At 46.1% G+C, this 20087-nt stretch overlaps 1 protein-coding gene across 1 annotated transcript in view; it reads left to right on the top strand.

Moving 5' to 3' along the window:
* PAPPA (pappalysin 1) overlaps nucleotides 1-20087 on the top strand; it is a 231173-nt gene that overhangs the window by 57828 nt on the left and 153258 nt on the right. The window contains exons 3-5 of the mRNA XM_065418793.1: nucleotides 8105-8250; nucleotides 12407-12700; nucleotides 18570-18762. Coding sequence (XP_065274865.1) covers nucleotides 8105-8250; nucleotides 12407-12700; nucleotides 18570-18762 — 633 coding nt within the window. The remainder of the gene's footprint in view (nucleotides 1-8104; nucleotides 8251-12406; nucleotides 12701-18569; nucleotides 18763-20087) is intronic.

The following is a 20087-nucleotide window of genomic DNA, read 5'->3' as shown; positions in this document are numbered from 1 at the left end:
GAAACATTTCCTGACAGTGAGGGCTAGAAGGCTCCTCTTATGTCACAGAAACAACCACATTTAATAACCGTTGTTAGGCTGGACTGAACTGCAACCCAGCTCATGTGAATAGGATCAAGCCATGCAATCATCAGGTTAAAACACCGTGCTCTATTTCAGATCTCTGCCAGCGTGAAAACATGTTGTTTTAGGCCCTCCACGCAGGTTAGCTCTGTCTGGGTCTAGCCCCGATGACTGAGTCACAATCAAGTGTAAAAGGTATTGGTAAACCGTATCTAAATACAACACGTTTTGCTAATATGATTTGGCACTAATATCCAGCAAAGCAGAGTTCAGCAGAGTGGTACCTACTGTACAGGAGACAGGGCCCACTGTATCAGGGATAGGGATCAATGGGTAGGTGATGGGTCTGTTGTCCAGAAGACTGGCCTCACTGACCAGAAATGGGTCTGCTCTCTAGGACCCAGGGCCCAAATAGATAGGAGATGGGCTTGACATATGGGAGAGGGAAATGGATTGATCTCCAAATATGGAAGATGGTATGCATGCTGGATAGGGGATGGAGCTGTTGCATAAGAGATGTACTGCTGGATGAGCTAACAAGCCTGCTGGATGGGGGATGGAGCTATTGTATAGGACATGTGCTGTCAGTTGGGCTATGGAGTCTGTTGGAGGCAGATGAAGCTGCTGTACAATGCAACTCTGGAGTGCTCTCCACTCTATAGGATAAAACTGTGCATTAGACAAATATGCCTGTGCGAACATTTGGGTGGGAATGTGCATGCAATCCAATATGATTCAGTGTCCCCAATGGTCAAAAGCAGCCTGTAGCCGTTCTATGTCTAAAACAGATTCTAGCAGGGGAGACCTCTTACTAATGTACTAATGAGCTCATCGTGTTTTTTTGAGCTGGGCACACTCAAGGCGTCACAGGTTTTTTTCCATTACAGGGGTTACATATGCCTTGTTGTGTTTTGTTTTGTTTTCCACACAGACTTGCCCTGACAGGTCCCCCATTCAGGTTTATATTGGAAGTACCATCTCGAGCCAATGAATTTATGAAATATATTGCTGGCACTCAGGGAGAGATGCATAAAGGAGTATTTCTAATGACAGTTGGAAGGGCTTTGATCCCTTTCCAAAACTGCACTCATGTCTTTGAAATGCGAGTTTGGCACTGGTGCAGAGGCTGGGTTCCTTGGTTCTCTTTGGCATGGGTCCATGTGACAGGCGTTACGTCCTCTATCATGGGACCCACATAACCTTGAGAAGAGTAAGTGAGGCTCATAGATTGCACTGAATCAGATATTCTGGACTGATAGCAAAGCAGCAGCAGCAGCCAGAGGAGAGTCAAATCAGTCCAACACAATAACTGAAAACTGTTCTGACCTAGTAACTGTAGGGTCTGCCATCAGTGGCTGGATAAGAACTGCAAAGGTAGTTAGTCTGTGGCTCTGGGTGTGTACTAATGTGGCGATGAGGGACATGGATGGGAGATTATTAGAAACATGGGGAGGAAGGAAGGAATAGATTTCTAAACCATATTTTCTGTTGTTCTTTCCCCCACACTCTAAAGCTTTGCATGGAGCCCCATAAATATGCTCTGATCGTCTTGCATATATACACACTCCCAAACTTACACTTATCCTTTTGTGTGTGTGTGCATGTTTATATACGTATACCCCAGGGACTGGCCTGAACATGATCTTAGTGTGTTCATGTATATATGCAAAAGGTCACAATGTATACATGCCAGGGGAGTCACACACACACACTCTCCAAACACACCCCAGTTACACCCACCTATTATGTCCAGGGCCTACTCAATGCTCATGCCCACCAATGTGCCTGCTCCTTGCACCCAGCCTTGCCTCTGTCCTGCCCCTGCCTTGAACTCCTCCTTGCCTGATACCCTGCTCGCTCAAGTTTCTGCCCTCTGGTTTGACCCTTGGCTCTGTCTTCTGACTACTGACTCCAGCTCTGGCCCTAGTCCTTGATTCCTGGCACCAGCTCTGACCACTTGGCCTGACACCTGCTCTGACCACTAGGCTAGACAGCCCTTGTACCAGTTGGCTGACATTCAGCCCCCTTGCAAAAACAGTTTTCGCCTCCTGTCCTCACACCTACATATCCTAATCACCTCATTCACTGACTTTGACCAACTCCCTATAGCAAACGGCAGATGCTCTGCAAACCCCTGGATCAGTCTGTACCACGTTCTGGGTCAAATTCCGAACAAGGGTAAGCTCCAGTGCAACTCAACTGACCTCAGTGGAGTTACACCAGATGTGAACAGGGCCCACAGTGAGGTACCAACGGCCCTGGCTAGTCAGAGGCTGATGCACTCAGCTCTGGGGAGATGGGTTAGCTATGGTAATATTTCATTTACAAACCATCCCCAGAGCTGAAAGAGTGTATTGTGAGTGCAAGACAGAGGAAGGTTGTGCTAGAGGGTATGGGAGCGGGATGTAGCTGGTGAATGGCTTGTGAACATAGTAGGCAAAAAGGTAGCTAAGAATAAGGCGGTGACAGCTTAGTTTCTTTGGAACTACAGGAGAATGAGGATACAACGGCTGGATTGCTCTAATACAGGGGTTCACAAACTGTGGGTTGGGACCCGGTCACGACCCTATTTTAATGGGGTTGCCAAGGCTGGTGTTGTCCTTGGGTCCCAGCAAGTCTGAAGCTAGGATGACCAGACAGCTCATATGAAAAATCAGGACAGGGCTGGGGGGTTATAGGAGCTTATATAAGAAAAAGACCCAAAAATCAGGACTGTCCCAATAAAACTGGGACATCTGGTCACCCTATCTGAAGCCCAAGCCCCACCGCCCAGGGCTAAGGTTACATGCCACCCACCCAGGGCAGAAGCCTTTGGACTTCAGCTTTGGGCTGGCGGGGCACGGGTGGGCTCGGTCTTTGGTCCCCCCTCCTGGGGTCGTGTAGTAATTTTTGTTGTTAGAAGGGGGTCACGATGCAATGAAATTTGAGAACTGCTACTCTAATGTACAGTTGTGGAGGCTTCGCGTAAGCCCTACATTCTGTCTGCTTCTAGCATGAGTAGCCTCTCTCTCTCTCTCTTAAACACATAAACTTTCTCTCTCCAGTGTCTCACACAGTGATGCACACACCCTCGCCTATTTACACTTTCTCACACTCCCACAGTGCTGCTCTCCGGCTCTCTCTCATTCACTGACATACCATCTCACACGTGCTCCTCTACATACACTTTCCCTCTCACGATATGACCCACGCTCCTACTTAGACCTGCGTGTGTGCACCTGCACAATTGCGCACTCATACTACGCTGAACAGTGCACAGCAAAGAATTTTCGAAGAAATGAAGAACCCTCTGGCACTAGATTAACCTATAGAATCAGACCAATGTGCAAATATTTGCTGAACGGGCTCAAGGGGCGGAGGGAGAGGGCTGTGTGTTTATGAGAGATGAACTGAGAACAGTGGAGAGATGAGAAATGTGGAAAGGGTCACAGTGTTGACCTATCCTTCAGAACTTCAGCCACATCACAGGCCATTGATTTGAAGATAAACACTCCATGGAATGGAAACAAAGCCCCTCTTACTGATGTCCCCAAAGAGCGTGTCTTCCTCAGTGAGTCAGCGGGGGCTTGGGGACACCCGGCCTTGAGCTATTTTGGAGATGGTGACTTCAGTGAGTGGCAAGGAAACTATTACGGAAATGTGAGTCTGTTTTCCATTGGGGTGTCCTCCAGGGAAGGACAGAAAGATCTTGGTGCCGAGCCAGCTCCCCTAGTTTTTTTTTTTTTTTTTTGCCCTTCTGGGAATGGAAGCCTTGACAAGTATGCAAGGAACCCTGCTTACTGAATGTGAGTGCATTGAGTTCGTGAGAGCCGCACGCACACTCATAAGGAAAGAGGGACTACAGGGAGCAGTCATCCTGCTGAGGGATTCAGCTCCCTACTTGGGTGAGTCAGGAACTTTTCAACAAAACATTTTTTTTTTCCACCAGAAAATGCCAATTCATCAAAAACCAAACATTTTTTGCAGAAAAGTCTCGGTTTTGACAAAACTTTTCTTGGGAAGGTTTCTCAGGTTCAGTATGAAATTTCTGGTGTGAGAGAAAGATCAGGGAAGTTAACCTGGGTCTCTCACATCCCAGAGGAGTGGCTTAACCACCAGACACCATTAGCTGTTCTAGGTTGGGTGGCTGTCTGGTTTTGACCAGTTATTCCATTTTGGACCTGAGAAACCTTCCCTACAAAAGTTTAGCTGAACTAGAGAGAGGGGTTCTCTGCCTGATATGGAGCAAGAACTTGAACCTAGTTCTCCGACAGCCCAGATAAATGTCCTACTCACTGAACTATTTGCTTTTCGCAATTTTTTTTTTTTTTTGAAAGGCCTCGGTTTTGTTCTGCATGAGAACAAAACCAAATGTGAAAACCTCAAAATTATTCATGAAATGGAAGTCTTGTTTTCTGGCCAGCCCCTACTTCCTAATAAATTATGCTTTATTCTCAGACTGTTCCCTGACCTTGTTGGTCTTAAAACCAAGGGTGCTTGTGGTCCAGTAGATTGAGCATGGAACAAGGAGTTACCCACTTGAGTTCTAAACTCTAACTTGGTGACACACCTTGGGGATCTCTGTGCCTCATTTATCCCATCTGACAAATGGGAACAATGATGATCATCCACATTTCATATTTCCTGGCACAGTGGTTAATAACAGGAGGTCATGTGGAGTGGGGCTAGAGAACCAAAAACAAGGGAAAGGGAGTAATATTACTCTTGGCAGGTCTTTAAGGAAATCACATCATTTGCTATGATGGATAATCAGCTGAACATGAGCTCCCAGTGTGATGCTGTGGCCAAAAGGGCTAATCCAATCCTTGGCTATATAAACAGGGTAATATCAAGTAAGAGTAGAGAGGCTATATTACCTCTGTATTTGGCATTGATGCGACCACTGCTGGAAAACTGTGTCCAAGTCAGGTATCCATAATTCAAGAAGCATGTTGAATGATTAAAGGATTGGAAAACATACCTTCTAGTGACAGACTCAAGGAGCTCAATCTATTTAGTTTATCAAAGAGAAGGTTAAGGGGTGACTTCATCACATTTTGTAAGTACCTTCATGGAGATGAAAAAATTGGATAATGGGCTCTTCAGTCTAGCAGTCAAAAGTATAAAAAGATCCAATGATTGGAAGTTGAAGCTAGACAAATTCAGATTCGAAATAAGGGGCAAATTTTTAACAATGAGGATAATTAACCATTGGAACAACTTACCAAGGGTTTTTTGGTGGATTCTCCATCATTGGAATTTTTGTAATCAAGTGGATGTTTTTCTAAAAGATATGCTCTTGTTCAAAGAGGAAATTGATTCAGGGAAGTCCTATGGCCTGTGTTATGCAACAGGTCAGACTAGATGATCACAGTGTTCCCTTCTGGCCTTATCTATGAATCTGCAAATTTGAATTGCTTCTCCAAACTGAGCCAAACCTCTAAAAACTTTTAAACTTTGTAAAACTTTCTGCATGAAAAGAGTTGTGCCAGGGCTGTATCCTTGCAGCCCCCATTAATGGGCTGATTCTGATCTCAGATGAGTTTTACACCAATGTGACACCATTGACTTGGTTGCAGATAGCTACTCATGATTTGCACTGGTATAAGTGAGATTAGAATTGTTGTGGGTGCTAAACACCTTGAGGACTTGGCCATCTCAGAAACACATTTTCTGTATTTCTAGCCTAATCTATTTTACATTTCTAGGGATGCTTGTGTTGTTATGAGTTCATTTTCTCTCACTTCTTATGGCCCCATCTCCTCTGTCACAACCCAGGTGGTTGGTGTGAAAATGATGATGGTACCCATAATGGTGCCTATAGGGACTGAGTGAGGGGGAACTCTCAGGGAACAAAATCCAGGTGTCAGTGTGTTCTAGTCATAATGCTACTTTGCATGTACACTGCTGCTGTCATCTGAGAATTTCAAAGCACATTGCAAAGCTGGGTAAGAAGTATCATTTCTGGCTGGGGTTATCAAAGGAGCCTAAGAAAGTTAGGTACCTAATTTCATTTGACTCTCAGTGGGATTTGGGCACTTAATTCCCTTATGGTCCTTTGAAAATCCCAGCTTCCATTGTTACCAATGAAGAAACTGAGGCACAAAAACATTATCACCATGTTCACAGAATGAGCCAATAGCAGAGCTGATAATCTAACTCACCTTCCTCTGTACACCGGGAAATGGGGGAAGAGAAGAAAAAGTGATAACTATTTCCACTGGAAAAAAGAACAGGAGTACTTGTGGCACCTTAGAGACTAACAAATTTATTTGGGCATAAGCTTTCGTGGGCTAAAACCCACTTCATCTGAGGCATCTGATGAAGTGGCCGGGTTTTAGCCCATGAAAGCTTATGCCCAAATAAATGTGTTAGTCTCTAAGGTGCCACAAGTACTCCTCATTCTTTTTGCTGATACAGACTAACACGGCTACCCCTCTGAAACCTATTTCCATTGAGTTGTCAGCAGGGCTGACTGGCTAAACTCCTGCGTGTTGGCTTGTCTCTCAGGAGAGCTGGGAAGGGGATAGGTGAGGGTGCATTAAGAAGTAGAATGGGAAGTAGTACATGTAAACCTGGAAGTTTTATATCCTGATTATCGCTTGTATTTTTGACTCCCTGCATCCTTTGAGTGCAGTGAAACTAGCTCATTTCTTATAGATTTATTTTGGTGCAGTGCATTTGTTGAGTCTGAATGTACAATATCTGATACCCTCAGTATTTTCCCATGAGGTACTGGCTGCTTTGCTAATGAGGCATCAAGAGAGGAAAGCAGGTTTGTGTCTTTGTGCCAACAACACCACTTTCAACATCAACTTTTCCCTCAATTTTTTGTTTGTTTCTGTTCTGTTAGAACACTGCCTGATTTCCTCACCCTCCCTTCACCTCCTTACAGCTACACTCCATTGGGTTAGAGTGTTATGGTATGACAGGAACTTAATGGGTAGCATGGCATATTCTTTGGCAACATCTGTGCCTTTGCCCAGACAAGGCCATATCACACCTTTCCTGGAATACTCCAAGGGAAAGCTAAAGATACTCAGAAAAGGCATTGAGTTCAGGGGGCTGGGTTTGCCTCCTCAAAGTCATGTGGTCCTACAACCCTGCAGATATCCCAAGATTCATGAGGAAATCCCACAGTTCTTGGGGGATCTGAAACAGGCCTGGGGAATTTACTCAATGACCTAGTCCTAATTCTCTCATGGAGCACATCTCCCTCAGAAGCCCCATTACGAATGGTTAGTAGGCCTACTCCTTCTCCAAGAAGGTAGATAGAAGGGACCAACAACCTGTGGGAGTAGATGCTGGTTCGGTGGGGATGATGCCATGTAGAACAGTTCTCACCTTGCTATCTGCTAAACCCACATAGACCCGACCACTCAGGACTTATATGGGAACAGAGGGAGAGGAGAATGCGCCCGTAACGGCTCAGCTCCCCTCTCCACCCAAACACACATGAATACTAATTCAGTCTTAGAACCCCCACACTCAGGCTACATGTGGATTTTCCATTCTGCCATGTAATATAGACAGGCAAGAAGCAGGTATCACATAGCTGTCTCCTCTGACAGCACCGTAAGCTAGGTCAATTTTTCATCCCACTTTTCCTATTTTCTAAATTCTGTCCATAATAACCTCTCAGGAGCTTGCTGCTGAATTGTGTTTCCCTGCCGATCTTATCATTCTCCATTTGTCAAACATTGCTTTGCTTTGCTTCTTTGCAGTGTTTTAATAAATCAAATCTAACCTTGTTGTGTTTACTTCCTTCTCCTTGGCACTAGTTTCCTTTTGAATATAGCAACATTCCGTAACCAGGGCCCTCAGTCAGGCTTAGACTTTCTGGACCTCAGCTTGAACCTCTACCACTTGGGCTAAAGGAATAACACCAGGAGCTGGTAGCAGTAATAGTCTGTTACCATCTGCTGCTAGAGTGAGGATGTTCTCAATGTTCTCAACTGCTTGCTGTTCATGGGTTCATAAGGATCTCTACCTGGCTTTCAGCGTCCCAGTACTCTGCCAATGCTGGTAATGCTGTTAGAAATAGTTCATTTATCTGTTTCAGAGCATACTTGGATGTCAACGAACTGAAGAACATACTCAAACTCGATGGAGCCACACACCTCAACATCTTCTTCGCTAATTCCTCTGAGGAAGAGCTGGCTGGAGTGGCGACCTGGCCATGGGACAAGGAAGCCTTGATGCATCTAGGTCAGTCTTAAAGATGCTGCCCCTTTGTAAAGTTTTCTCAGGGGGAGCAAGAAGGGAAGACAATTACGCATTAAGCCCAGTTCTGATTTCTTATCATTCCACTAATAGTCTTATATAGTCAAGGGGAAAAAAATTCCATGATTCCCAGCTACTGGCTCACAACCAGGAAAATATTAGATTATAAAGCCAAAGCATATTATGGTATTTCTAGATGATGTCAGGCTGAAAATATTTCACCTTTTAAGTGAAGCTACTGTACAGGGCATCAGCCTCGTGGGAGCACTTTGCAAAGGAGGTTGTGGGGAGGGCAAGGGGAGAATGCTGGACAGCACTGAATTATTAACCTTTGCCCATTACGGTATTAACCTTAGCCCATTACCTAGAATGCGTGCAGTTAATTTTCCTCTTAAAATGCCATGCAGGTTTGTTGTTGTTCTATATCGGTTTGCAAAAAAGCAACCTGCAAAATCCCCATGTTTCTAATGTTCAATTGAGTGGAACTGGAGAGAATTTGCTACCCTGCAGCTTGGCCTGGTTATTTCTTAGCTAAGGTTGCTGAATATAGCTGCTATGGCCCCAGTTATCCAGAGGAAGCCACACAACCTAGCCGATGAGTCACAACCTGGATGCTTACAGTGCCAGAGGGATTGTATCCTTCTGAAATGATGGATGAGCCTCAAAAGAGACAGAGGGACAGGTTACGTAAGCACCCAAAAGTCTGGATATGCTTATCTGAATTACACAAACCTCCTGGTGGCAGCAAAACTGGACTGGAGATCTCACGAGAACAAAGTTGATCACGTTTTCCAGAGCTTCCTACATCCAGTGTCACCTGGAAGCAGCAAATGCAGAGTAAGTCAAAATGAACAACAGTGGAGGAAGTATGTACTGTCATCCAGACTTTTCTGGACCGAGAATAAAGTCCAGTTTAGATTAGATGGAGGTTTGGGGGTGGCCATTTGGATCAATTCTGATATTATCTGAGCCAGATCATCTTCAGATTAAGAAAAACAACAAAGAAATGGCAAATGTAAAGTCTCTGTGAGAGATATAGGCAGAGCACAGTGTGTGTGTTCCTTCCTTTGTAACATTCTGCATGTGAACTGAACTACGGACCGGCAGCCTCACTGATGGTTGTGCAATGGTCAGGGAGTCTCCTCTACATTCAAAAGGACAATCCACAGAAAACAGAAGGTTACCACCCTCCCTAGTCAGGCAATTGGGTTGAAGCTGGCTGCTCCACCACAGGCAACCAGCATTTCATGCAGCACTCATCACGGTCGTTTATTCTACAGAAGGCAGCTAGCTAAGTACCAGTATAGAGTTCCCCCAAGAGCCATCACTCCTACACCATTTCTTACAGTGATTCCCGCTGAGAGGGAGTGGGACTGGAGTAGATGTGAATGCCCCATAGTCAGCATTCCTGTCTCATTCCCTACATCATGTCCTCTTGGGTGAAGCTAGGACTGACACAGCTCAGAGACTTCCTAAGAGCCAGTGCTCCTTCTGTAACTTCTTCCAGGATGGGCTGGGTCTAGTGAAGCTGTGCGTTCCCCTCCACCAACACTCCCACAACATTCTCTGCCATGACACTGACAGCCTAAGACTGGAGTAGCCTGGGCTGTCCTTAAGAGTCTGGGCCACTCCTAGAATGACTCTTGATGAGGTAAGATGGGACTGGAATAGCTCCTAAGCTCCTCTCTCTATACCTGCGGAGAGAGGCCTCTGCTTGGTAAAAAGTCCTTGTAGCGCCTCCTGCTGGACACAGAGAGATGGTGGCGCTCATTTGTAATTTTGATTAGTTGTCCTTTCACTTCTCTAAGGCTGATTGTCAACAGTGTGTCTTAACAAAACAGCTTAAATTCAGCTTCTACGGCTTATTGACCAAATTCATTGACCAGAGGGAGATCTCACTGGAGAGCTAGAAAGCCTTTAACTGACAGTTTGAGGTTGACTCACAGTAAAAGTAATAATAATAATTTCCTGTCTTAACAGCCCTTCCTGCCCCACGCTTGGTTTGTGAGAATTCTATTTTAATCTTTCTTTTCTCACTCTCTCTTTCTCTCTTCCATAAATCCAATATGTATTTAATAAAAAAATATGAAATATGCTCTGTAGTCCAGATCTAAGTGCTGGAACATACCTTGTCTGGGTGAGGTAACTATCTTTTCTGTAAAACTACAATTGATTTAGACTCTTGACAGCTATGAAAAATAGACATCTTAAACAAAGGCAAAAATAAAACAACTCTGCCCAGCTGGTTCTCTGCAGTCCAGCTCCTGTGCTCTTTAGCCAGCCTTTATTGTGATTGCATCTCCGACTTTGGGGCATTGCCAAGATTACCGGTGATGGTAAATCCAAAACGTTGGCTTCCTTAGGGGGCTCTCACAAATTATGTAACAGAGATTCTCTCTGGGTGAAATTCACTCGCCTCACATAGAGCCCAAACACTCAGGGATCTTTGTAGATGTAGTGCAGGGAGGATGGGAAGGCGAAGTTCACATGCTTCCCTCAGACAAAGAGCCAGGGTGCTGGGATAGCAGGATCCACCTAAACACTGATCCACAGCCCCTCAGTTTGACTTATGCAAAGCTGGCGCAGAGACTAGTTCTGTGGCATGCAGGAGATGTGCAGCCACCCCTATAGGACTGCTAGGGGCTGACTCCTGGTGCAGCCCCATGCATGACTGAAGCAGTGCAGGCATATAAAAATGTGTTTCTTTTGCCTTCTCTCTCACATGCTGACTCTCCTCTTTTTTCCCTTCTACACCCCCCCGCACGCACACACTCTCCCTCTCCTCGTTCATTCACACGCACCCCTTTATTGTTGCAACAAGAGTCAACGAACGGATGAGCATGAATAGAATCTGTGGTGTGTCATAACTTAGTGATCTCATCCTCACAGTGCTACAGCCTCTGATAAAATTCCTCCTGCCAAACCCTTTTGCTCCTCATGTTCTCTAACTTAACAGTGCATCACATCCACTTTTTATTTTGTCAGTGTTCTTTCATAAAACAGTTTTCCTTTACCTGGGTAAAGCACCAGCAATGTAGGTAAACACTTTAAAATAAAAAGGCTTGTGAAAAGCCAAGTTTAACAAACTAAGGAAAGAAAATATGGAACTTCTCACTAACTCCAAACGTAGCTGAAGCTCAGCTAAAAAATAAAATGCTAACCATTTTTCAGTATGCTGCTGAACCTCACTAATTTACCATTTACTTATCTACACATGCCATAATTCACATGCAAAACCTGATCACCAGTCACTTCTCTACACAGATTTAATATCCAAGCTAATAAGTTATCACATTACTAAGATTTCCTTTTTTTTACCCATTAGATTCCACACCTTTACTAGTGTAATATGCAGCACTTTTTTCAGAAAATTAAAATTACAGTGGCTCATAAATGAGCAGAGTATATTTCATCTGAGATTTTCAAGGCTGCCTAGATGATTAGGACAACCAATTCCAGTTGATTTTAAAGCCTCACCCTTTGTAATGTGGACTATCCTCACTTTTTTGTCCAGTTATTAATTTGCAAATATCAGCAATAAGCAACATGCCTCCTAGACTTTAACACGAGTTAGCGGGGTTCTACCAGCTATGTCTTTATCCCATGTGAACAATGCACTGTGCATGTTCTAGATATATTTTGTTTACCGGTCAGCATCGTATGTATTGTTTACAATCTGGAATGAAGAGCCATTGTACGTGAACACACTGGGCCAAATTCAGCGGTGGTGTAAGCTGCTGCAAATCTATTGATTTTAGTGGGATTTTTGCCTGTCTGGTCCAATGCCCACTAAATCCAATGGAAAACCTCCCATTGACATCAGTAGATTCTTGGATCAGGAACTCAGAACTGGTTCCTTGGTTTCTCATCCTTTCAGCCCTATAGCATGCCACTTTCATGTAAGCCCTTTGACTAGGATCTTGCTCCAGCATGCTTGGCAGAACACTTCAGTGTCTGCTCCTGCAAAAGGCAGAGCACCGCATGTGGGGTGCAGACCACTCTGAGCTCCCTGCTCAGCACCCAGAAGGCTCAGATGCACAGTAAGGATCTAGGTCCTTTGGTACATTCTCTACTCCCCCCCGCCCCCGATGTTCCAAGATAAATGAGACAAAACCAATAGCTTCTCATTTTCTCCATGCAGGTGGCATCGTGCTGAACCCTTCCTTCTACGGCATCCCTGGCCACACACACACAATGATCCATGAAATTGGGCACAGCCTGGGGCTCTATCATGTCTTCCGGGGAATCTCTGAGATCCTCTCCTGCAGTGACCCGTGCATGGAAACCGAGCCCTCCTTTGAGACTGGAGACCTCTGCGGCGACACCAACCCTGCTCCAAAGCACAAACTGTGTGGGGACCCTGGACCTGGCAATGACACGTGCGGTTTTCACAGTTTCCTAAACACACCGTACAGCAACTTCATGAGCTATGCAGGTACTTAGACTTTGCCAGAGGTGTCTGTGATAGAAGAGGGAGGCAGAGAAGGAGGTGTGATTTTTAACATTCTGTTGCAGACGAAACATTATCCCAAGGTCATTGATGTTCCAATGACACTTTTCACATCTAGATATGATGATTTGGGGCTTAATTCAGTCTGGGACTTCCCAAGTGAGGTAGGCAACCAGTTCCTCTTTAATTTCAATGGGACTTGGGTTCCTAACCCCCTTTTGTCTCCTTTGAAAATCCCAGCCTTGGAGATTGTCTCCCCATCCCTTATGGAAACAATGGATGTCAGAGGGATATTCATACCACCTATGTTGCTGGAGGAGCGTGAGATGGATAGATAATCAGACCCTATTCATCCTCCTTGGGGTGTGCTCTAGTACCATTTGCTGGTTGTCTGAGCAAACCGTATGAGTTTGGTTTGGCTCAGGTGTTAGTGCTCTCATCTCTGGGTCACATCGGAAGTTCAAGTCTATATCGTGAATTGGGCTCTGTGCTGACATTGCAGTATAGCATTAGGAGGGAGTGCTCAGCTATTGGAGACCTTATCCTTCAGATAAGACACAGAGGTACGATCCCTGCCCCTCTCCCTTGGAAGTCCAATGGACAGTGAAAAATTCCATGTTGTTTTGTGAAGAAGGTAGGAGATAGCTACTGATGTCTTGACAGCATTCCCTCTTTGATTGGTACTAGGGCCTGATTCTCAGTTGCAGTAAGGCTCTTTTACATCACCCTGGCAGGATAAAGGTGTCTTAAAGTGAGTGTAAACTATTACTACAGCTAAGATTTTATCATGGAAGTCACAGAATTTGTAACTTCCAGAGATCTCTGTGACATTTTCACTTCAGCCCCGGGGCAGCGGAACTGGAGCTGTCAGCAGGCAGGTCCCCCCTACAACTCCCAGCTGCTGCAGGGGGCGGGGGGACCCCACAATCCCGGGCCACCACCACAGGCGGCAGGGGGACCCCGCAGCTCCCAGCTGCCATGTGCAGCAGGGACTCCTGCAGCTCCAAGTGACTGCCAGCAGGGGGACCCCGCAACCCCAAGCTGCAGCTGCACGGGCGGCGAGGGGGACCCTGCAGCTCCCAGTCTCGCGGGCAGTGGGGTGGTCTCCATAACTCCCAGCCGCCATGGACAGACCCCACATCTCCAAGCTGCTGCCGGTGGCAGGGGGGACCCCGCACTCATCAGCCATCATGGGTGGGGGAACCCTGGAGCTCCCCAGCATCAGTGGGTGCTGGACCCTCTTCCCTCCCCATTTTCTCATAGTTATTTTTAATAAAAGTCAGGGACAGGTCACGGGCTTCTGTGAATTTTTGGTTATTGCTCACGACCTGTCTATGACTTTTACTAAAAATAACTGTGACAAAACCTTAGCCTTAACTATTACATGTACAGCCACTTTAAGGTGCCTTTGCAGAGAAGGCAGAAACACAGATTGTCCATGCAAAGTGCCATATGAGTGCTAATATATCTGCAGAGAAGCAAGTGATTAATATCATCCAGGGGCAGAGGCTGAGTTGATTTATAACACAGCTGTAGATATACCCTGGATGCTACCGGATCTAATGGGTGCTGCTGCTTCTCTTATTTTGCCACTCCTGGTTTCAAGGACAAGTATACACACAACGACCTAGCCTTTTAGTACATGCTGTGCACTTCTCATGATTTGGCCTGTATAAAACATTGTCGTTAGGCAGATATACAGATTACAGCCGGAAACTATTCCTGCCCACTAAATTCCTATGATAATCTCACACCTACATGTAGATGCCACCTGTTGTTACACTCCTCCCATCAATGTGTTTGTGTGTGTGTGGACAAGGGCGGAAGATTTGGGGTGGGGCCAGAATGTTTCAACATGCAGAGAGCGCTTCTGTCTGGAGGGAGCCCGCCTCGCCAGCTCTCTCCACAGGTTTGACACAGCCTGGCAGGACACCGAGATATCTATCTGCTAGTGAGAACTAAAGAGGTGCTGGTGTTGTGAACAAAAGCAACTATTTATTCTTGTAAAATTAAGTGAAGCAACACGATAGGCATCTCTAGAGCTCATGCATGAATCTGTTTGCTTTTCTGTTGTTCCCAGTGGAATAAAAATCATATCAGGATATCACATCACTGTAGAAATACCTTTGAAGCCTCTAGGCTGAGGTCATACAGCTCTGAGCGACTGTCTTTCTCTCTTTCTCATATCTATATTGGTCTGTCTATCTTATCTGTTTCTTACTTTGTCTCTATAGGATGTTCCCATACAGGCAATCTCCTATCTCTAGAATTCAGGGGATCTAGAAGCAGGAGGGGGGTGATTTGCATTGTCTCGCCTGTCAAACAGTCATGTTGTCTCCAAGTAAACAAAACATTGCTTCCTTAGGGCCACTCCCGTTGAAGTCAGTAGGAGTTCTGCCTCTGACTTCAATGAGAGCAGAAGTCCTAATGAAGCCTGTTTCATTTCTCTGGTCATTATATCATCTGTGGATTTGTGAGCCTTTCCTGAATGCTAATGACTCTCTCTCGCCCCTCCCCCACCCCCAAAAGAGCAACCTAGGCTGGTGTTTAGAGAGACACTTGAGCTGCAGCATAGACTGCATGTCATCTTCCTCCTCTGCCATTGTTTCCAGGGTTGAGTCCTATCTATATTTTATTGTTCCTTTATGGTGGCTGTTCAAAGCCTTTTGTGCACTTTTGGGCTTCCCTGAGGAATATTTATGGCTTTTACAGGATGTTCATGGATGGACTGTCAATAATTATTGAGGAAATCCAAGGATTAAAGCAGCTCCTTGCATGCACACAGCAGCTTTGAGCTGGCCACTGGGATTTGATCGATATTTACAAACCAACTGCACCTGCCCAGTTTGTTTGTTTCTTTGATGAGGGGAGGTTAGTTACTCTGTGGAATTAGCAAAGGAGATGCATTGGAGAGGATATGATCCTCTAGCCATCCTAGCTGCACTAATTCCTGCAAGGCATCTCCTGGAAGGGCTTGGGGCTGGAACTCGAAGCACTGATTCCAACCAAAGCACCCTCCTTGTGCTGTTGCTGGACAATGAGGTGGAAAGGACCCCACTAAGCCAGCAAGTTCGCTTTTTCTTTAGAACATTTTCATGTTCTCTCATTCCTCTTGTGCTCCACGATGCTCAGAACTGAAGGCATCTTGGCACCTACAAATAAATATAACTAATCCCCAAAATATCAAATAACCAAGCAAGCAACCAAACTGGCCTCAGTAACCCATCACCCACACAAAACCGAATGCACAAGAGCTGTGTAAAATCATTGTTGTTATTTGTATTACAATCATGCCTAAAGGCACCGTATAAGATTGAAGCCTTGTTATGCTAGGTACAGTCTATACACATAGACTATAGTAAGTAAGGTGACCAGACAGCAAGTGTGAAAAATCGGGACAGGGGGTGAGGGGGTAATAGGAGCCTATATAAGAAAAAGACCCAAAAATCAGGACTGTCCCTATACAATCGGGACATCTGGTCACCCTAATAGTAAGACACAGTCCTTGTTCCCAAGAGCTTTCAATCTAAACGGACAAGGCACAAGCAAGAGCAAGGATAGAGATTAGGGTACTAGTCTGGGAGCTGTAAGATCTTCAGTTCCCTGCTCCACCAGAGACTTCCTCTGGGACCTTGGGCAACTCATTTAGTCTCCCTGTGTATCTGTAAAATGGGGATATATAAATCCCTACCTCTTAGCAGTGTTATGAGGAGGAATACACTAAAATTTGGGGCGGGAACTCAGATACTATCATAACAGGGGCCATGTAAGTACCTACGATAGCTAGATAGATAATTATCTCCATTTATGCATGGGGAAAAGCAGATGAAGCGATTTGCCCAGGGTCACCCTGGAAATCTGTGACAGAGCCAGGCTGTTGCAGAGCTGTTAAAAAAATGGAATGTTCCTGTCACCAGAAATGTCAGTATTTCAAGACGACTTTCCATTCTGATTCCGAACAGTAAGTTGAAATGTCAAAAAATTGTCATGAGATTGAACGTTCTGAAAAGTTTCAAATCAAGGATCAAAATGGCGAATTTTGACATTATTAACGTGCTGAAACGAAATGTTTCCTTCTGAATCGACATTTCAAAATGAAATTTTGATTTTAAGTAGACATTTCAAAACTCAACAGAACTTTTTGTTTGCATTCCCCTTATTGGAAAATTAAAAAAAAAATCATTGAATGTGATCTTTTCCTGTGAGAAATTTTGATATTTACTGATGGGGGGAAAAAATTCGGTTAAAAAAATTTGACTAGTTCTTTTGAATACAGATTTCCTGAGTGCCAGCTCAGTGTAGACGCCACAAGAGCATCCTTCATAGATTCACAGAGTTTAAGGCCAAAAAGGACCATTAGATCATCTAGTCTGAACTCCTGTGTATCACAGGGCGTTACATTTCCCCACTTACCCCTGTCGTGAGCCCAGTAACTAGTGTCTGACTAAAGCCCATCTTCCAGAAAGGCATCCAGTCTTGATCTGAAGACATCAAAAGATTTCATAGATGGTCACATGACAAAACCGTGCACGCCCTCTAACTGAGCCTGGTTTTAAACTGTGCTAGGTTCCCGGAAAGAGTGGTGAAATTCATTTCCATGCTCACAACCATCTGCTCACCTCAAACTTTCCCCTACCCAGCTCAACCCATCCCTACTGCAGACTCAGGCAGGGCCGGCGCAACCCATTAGGCGACCTAGGCGGTTGCCTAGGGTGCTAACATTTGGGGGGCGGCGACTGCGGCGGCCGGATCTTCGGCCGCCCCGGTCGTCGTTGGTATTTCGGGGGCAGGACCTTCCGCCACCTCTGTCGGGGGTGGCATTTCGGGGGCGGGACCTTCCGCCGCCTCTGTTGGGGGCGGCATTTCGGGGGCAGGACCTTCCGCCGCCTCTGTCGAGGGCGGCATTTCGGGGGCGGGACCTTCCGCTGCCTAGGGTGGCAAAAAAGCTGGCGGCGCTCCTGGACTCGGGACCCCCCCCCCACTTACTATTGCCAACTGACTTGTGGGTAGTGGCTGTCTCTTCTGCGTCACCTACTGCCTTCTGGGTCTCTGAGGGGTAACAAGTGGCTGATCCCGCATTTTCTACCTTTGGGGAGAGGGGCAATTAGACTCACTTATCCCAGTTATCTTTGGAGAGGCCAGGAAGCAGCTTGACACCCACTCCCTCACTTTCACAGGGGACAGAGGGTGAGAGCGAACCTCCATCTCTTGGTGCAAATGGTTCTGTATTTCCACAGAGGCAGGTAGCTCCCTGCCATACTCCCTTGTTACCACCCTAGGCCTTATGGGGCATCACCTTCCCCGAGGCTTAGTGCAGAGCCAGCAGTGGTGGGAAAGGGAGGACACGGAAGATGAGGATGTGTGGAGAGCCAGTCCAAACAGAAAGGGAGCTAAAGAAGAAACAGAGGCGGGATAAGGAAGGCGTGGGGGAGAGTCGTGCACTGAATTGTGCTTTCGTTCCATTCCCTACTCACATTTCCTTAAAGACAAAATCTTTTTCCGCTTTCAGAGATTCAAGTGTAGACCCAGCTCTGACCAGAAGGTGCTGCACTCAGTCTTTCTGGCTCCTTTCATACCTCTATGCATCACTGCCCCCCTTGGGTGACCTTCGGGATCTTCCTGTGTGCCCCAGGCCATAGCAAGAGAGGAGGGCTGTTGTTGGTTTTGTTTTTTTTACTTCTGTTTCCTTTCACCTGTCTCCAGAAGTGATGACTGCACTAATTTGTTCACAGGCCATTAACTCCTGAGAGCAGGGAGAGCCCATCCCGACATCTGCAAGGAGCTTGGGAGCTCACGTTTGCCACATCATAATTCTCTCTTCTCTCTCCTTATCTCTCGCTTTGTTGGTTTTCAGACGACGACTGCACCAATTCCTTCACGCCCAATCAGATGGCAAGAATGCACTGCTACTTGGATCTGGTGTACCAGAGCTGGCAGCCTGTCAAGAAACCCTCTCCCATTGCCATTGCCCCGCAGATCGTGGACCGAACTTCGAACTCCATCACTCTGGAGTGGTTTCCTCCCGTTGACGGTCATTTCTTTGAAAGGTGATCACGAGCTTTGATGTGCTGCAGCACTTAACCTGAAAGAGTCAGGGGAAGGGAGCATGGAAGTAACCAGACGCCTTAGTTCAGGAAAGCAGTTAAGCATGTGCTTAAGTACTGTCCTGAATAGAGATGCTTTCCTGAATTAGAGCTAGAATCAATAGCTTATTGATCTATTTTCACCATCTCTATCAGTCCCTTCGTTCCTTTATTGGTCTGGAGCATTCTCTCTAGGTCCTTTGATTGGGCATTTAAAGAGCAAATCTCCTCCATATTTTATCTAAAGCAGCGATTCTGGTTTTGCGATCTCTGTTATTGCTGCCCATTCACAAATAGATACTCACAAACAGCCCTATTATCTTCACCTCGGACGGCAAGCCCTTCCTACTCCCATGTGCAAAACAGGCAGGGCCGGCTCCAGGTTTTCTGCCGCCCCAAACGGCGGGGGAAAAAAAAGCCGATCGGCGGCACTTCAGCGGCAGTTCAATCGCGCTGCTCCATTCTTCGGCGGAAGAGAGGGACTGAGGGACCCGCCGCCAAATTCCCGCCGAAGTCCTGGACATGCTGCCCCAATAGCGGATGGAGTGCCGCCCCTTTGTATTGGCCGCCCCAAGCACCTGCTTCCTTAGCTGGTGCCTGGAGCCGGCCCTGAAAACAGGGCAAATCCTGCCTGTGCTTCTTTGCTTCAGAGCTCAGATCCTGGGTCTGCAATTCCACTATGCAAGAGGGCAGCAGTGTTTGAGAGAGCACACCCCCTCTGCTGTGCACAATAGCAGAGCAGGTGGAAATGGAGCAAGGGCAGAGCCGGAAGATCCTTGCTCCTCTCTGCTCTGCAACATTACAAAATGACCAGTAGGGCTACTTCAGCCAATAGCCTTTGCAGAACATCTCAGCAGCCACACTACCGCCAGGAGGATGGATTCTTTTCCCCACCCCACAGAACAATTAGTCAGTGCGCAGACCAGCTGCTCAGGCTTGTAAGTGGCATGCATGATTTGGCCCTATACGCCTGAAGTGTGCATCTTGCTATATATATATCAAGTAGAACTTGTATAGAAGAGGGCGTGTGCATATGCAGCTAGCTGTATGTCGTCAGTACAGAACCAAGATTAGTGCAATGTCGTGGCTGATCATTTCAACACGTAACAGTCAGGCAGTTCATAGTTACAGCAAGCATGACTCAGCCCTCCACAGCTCTCTACTTGCCCAAGCCATCTTTCCTGTCTACACTTCTATTTTTGGCCATGGAGCGTCCTACTGCTGGAGCCTTTCCCCGCTGCAGGTAAAGACCAGCAACAGGGAAAAGCTTTGGCAGCTCCCCACTGCCA

Source organism: Emys orbicularis, chromosome 18 (assembly GCF_028017835.1).
Source record: "Emys orbicularis isolate rEmyOrb1 chromosome 18, rEmyOrb1.hap1, whole genome shotgun sequence".
NCBI classification, from domain to species: domain Eukaryota; kingdom Metazoa; phylum Chordata; order Testudines; family Emydidae; genus Emys; species Emys orbicularis.
This window is presented reverse-complemented; position numbering and strand designations above follow the sequence as displayed.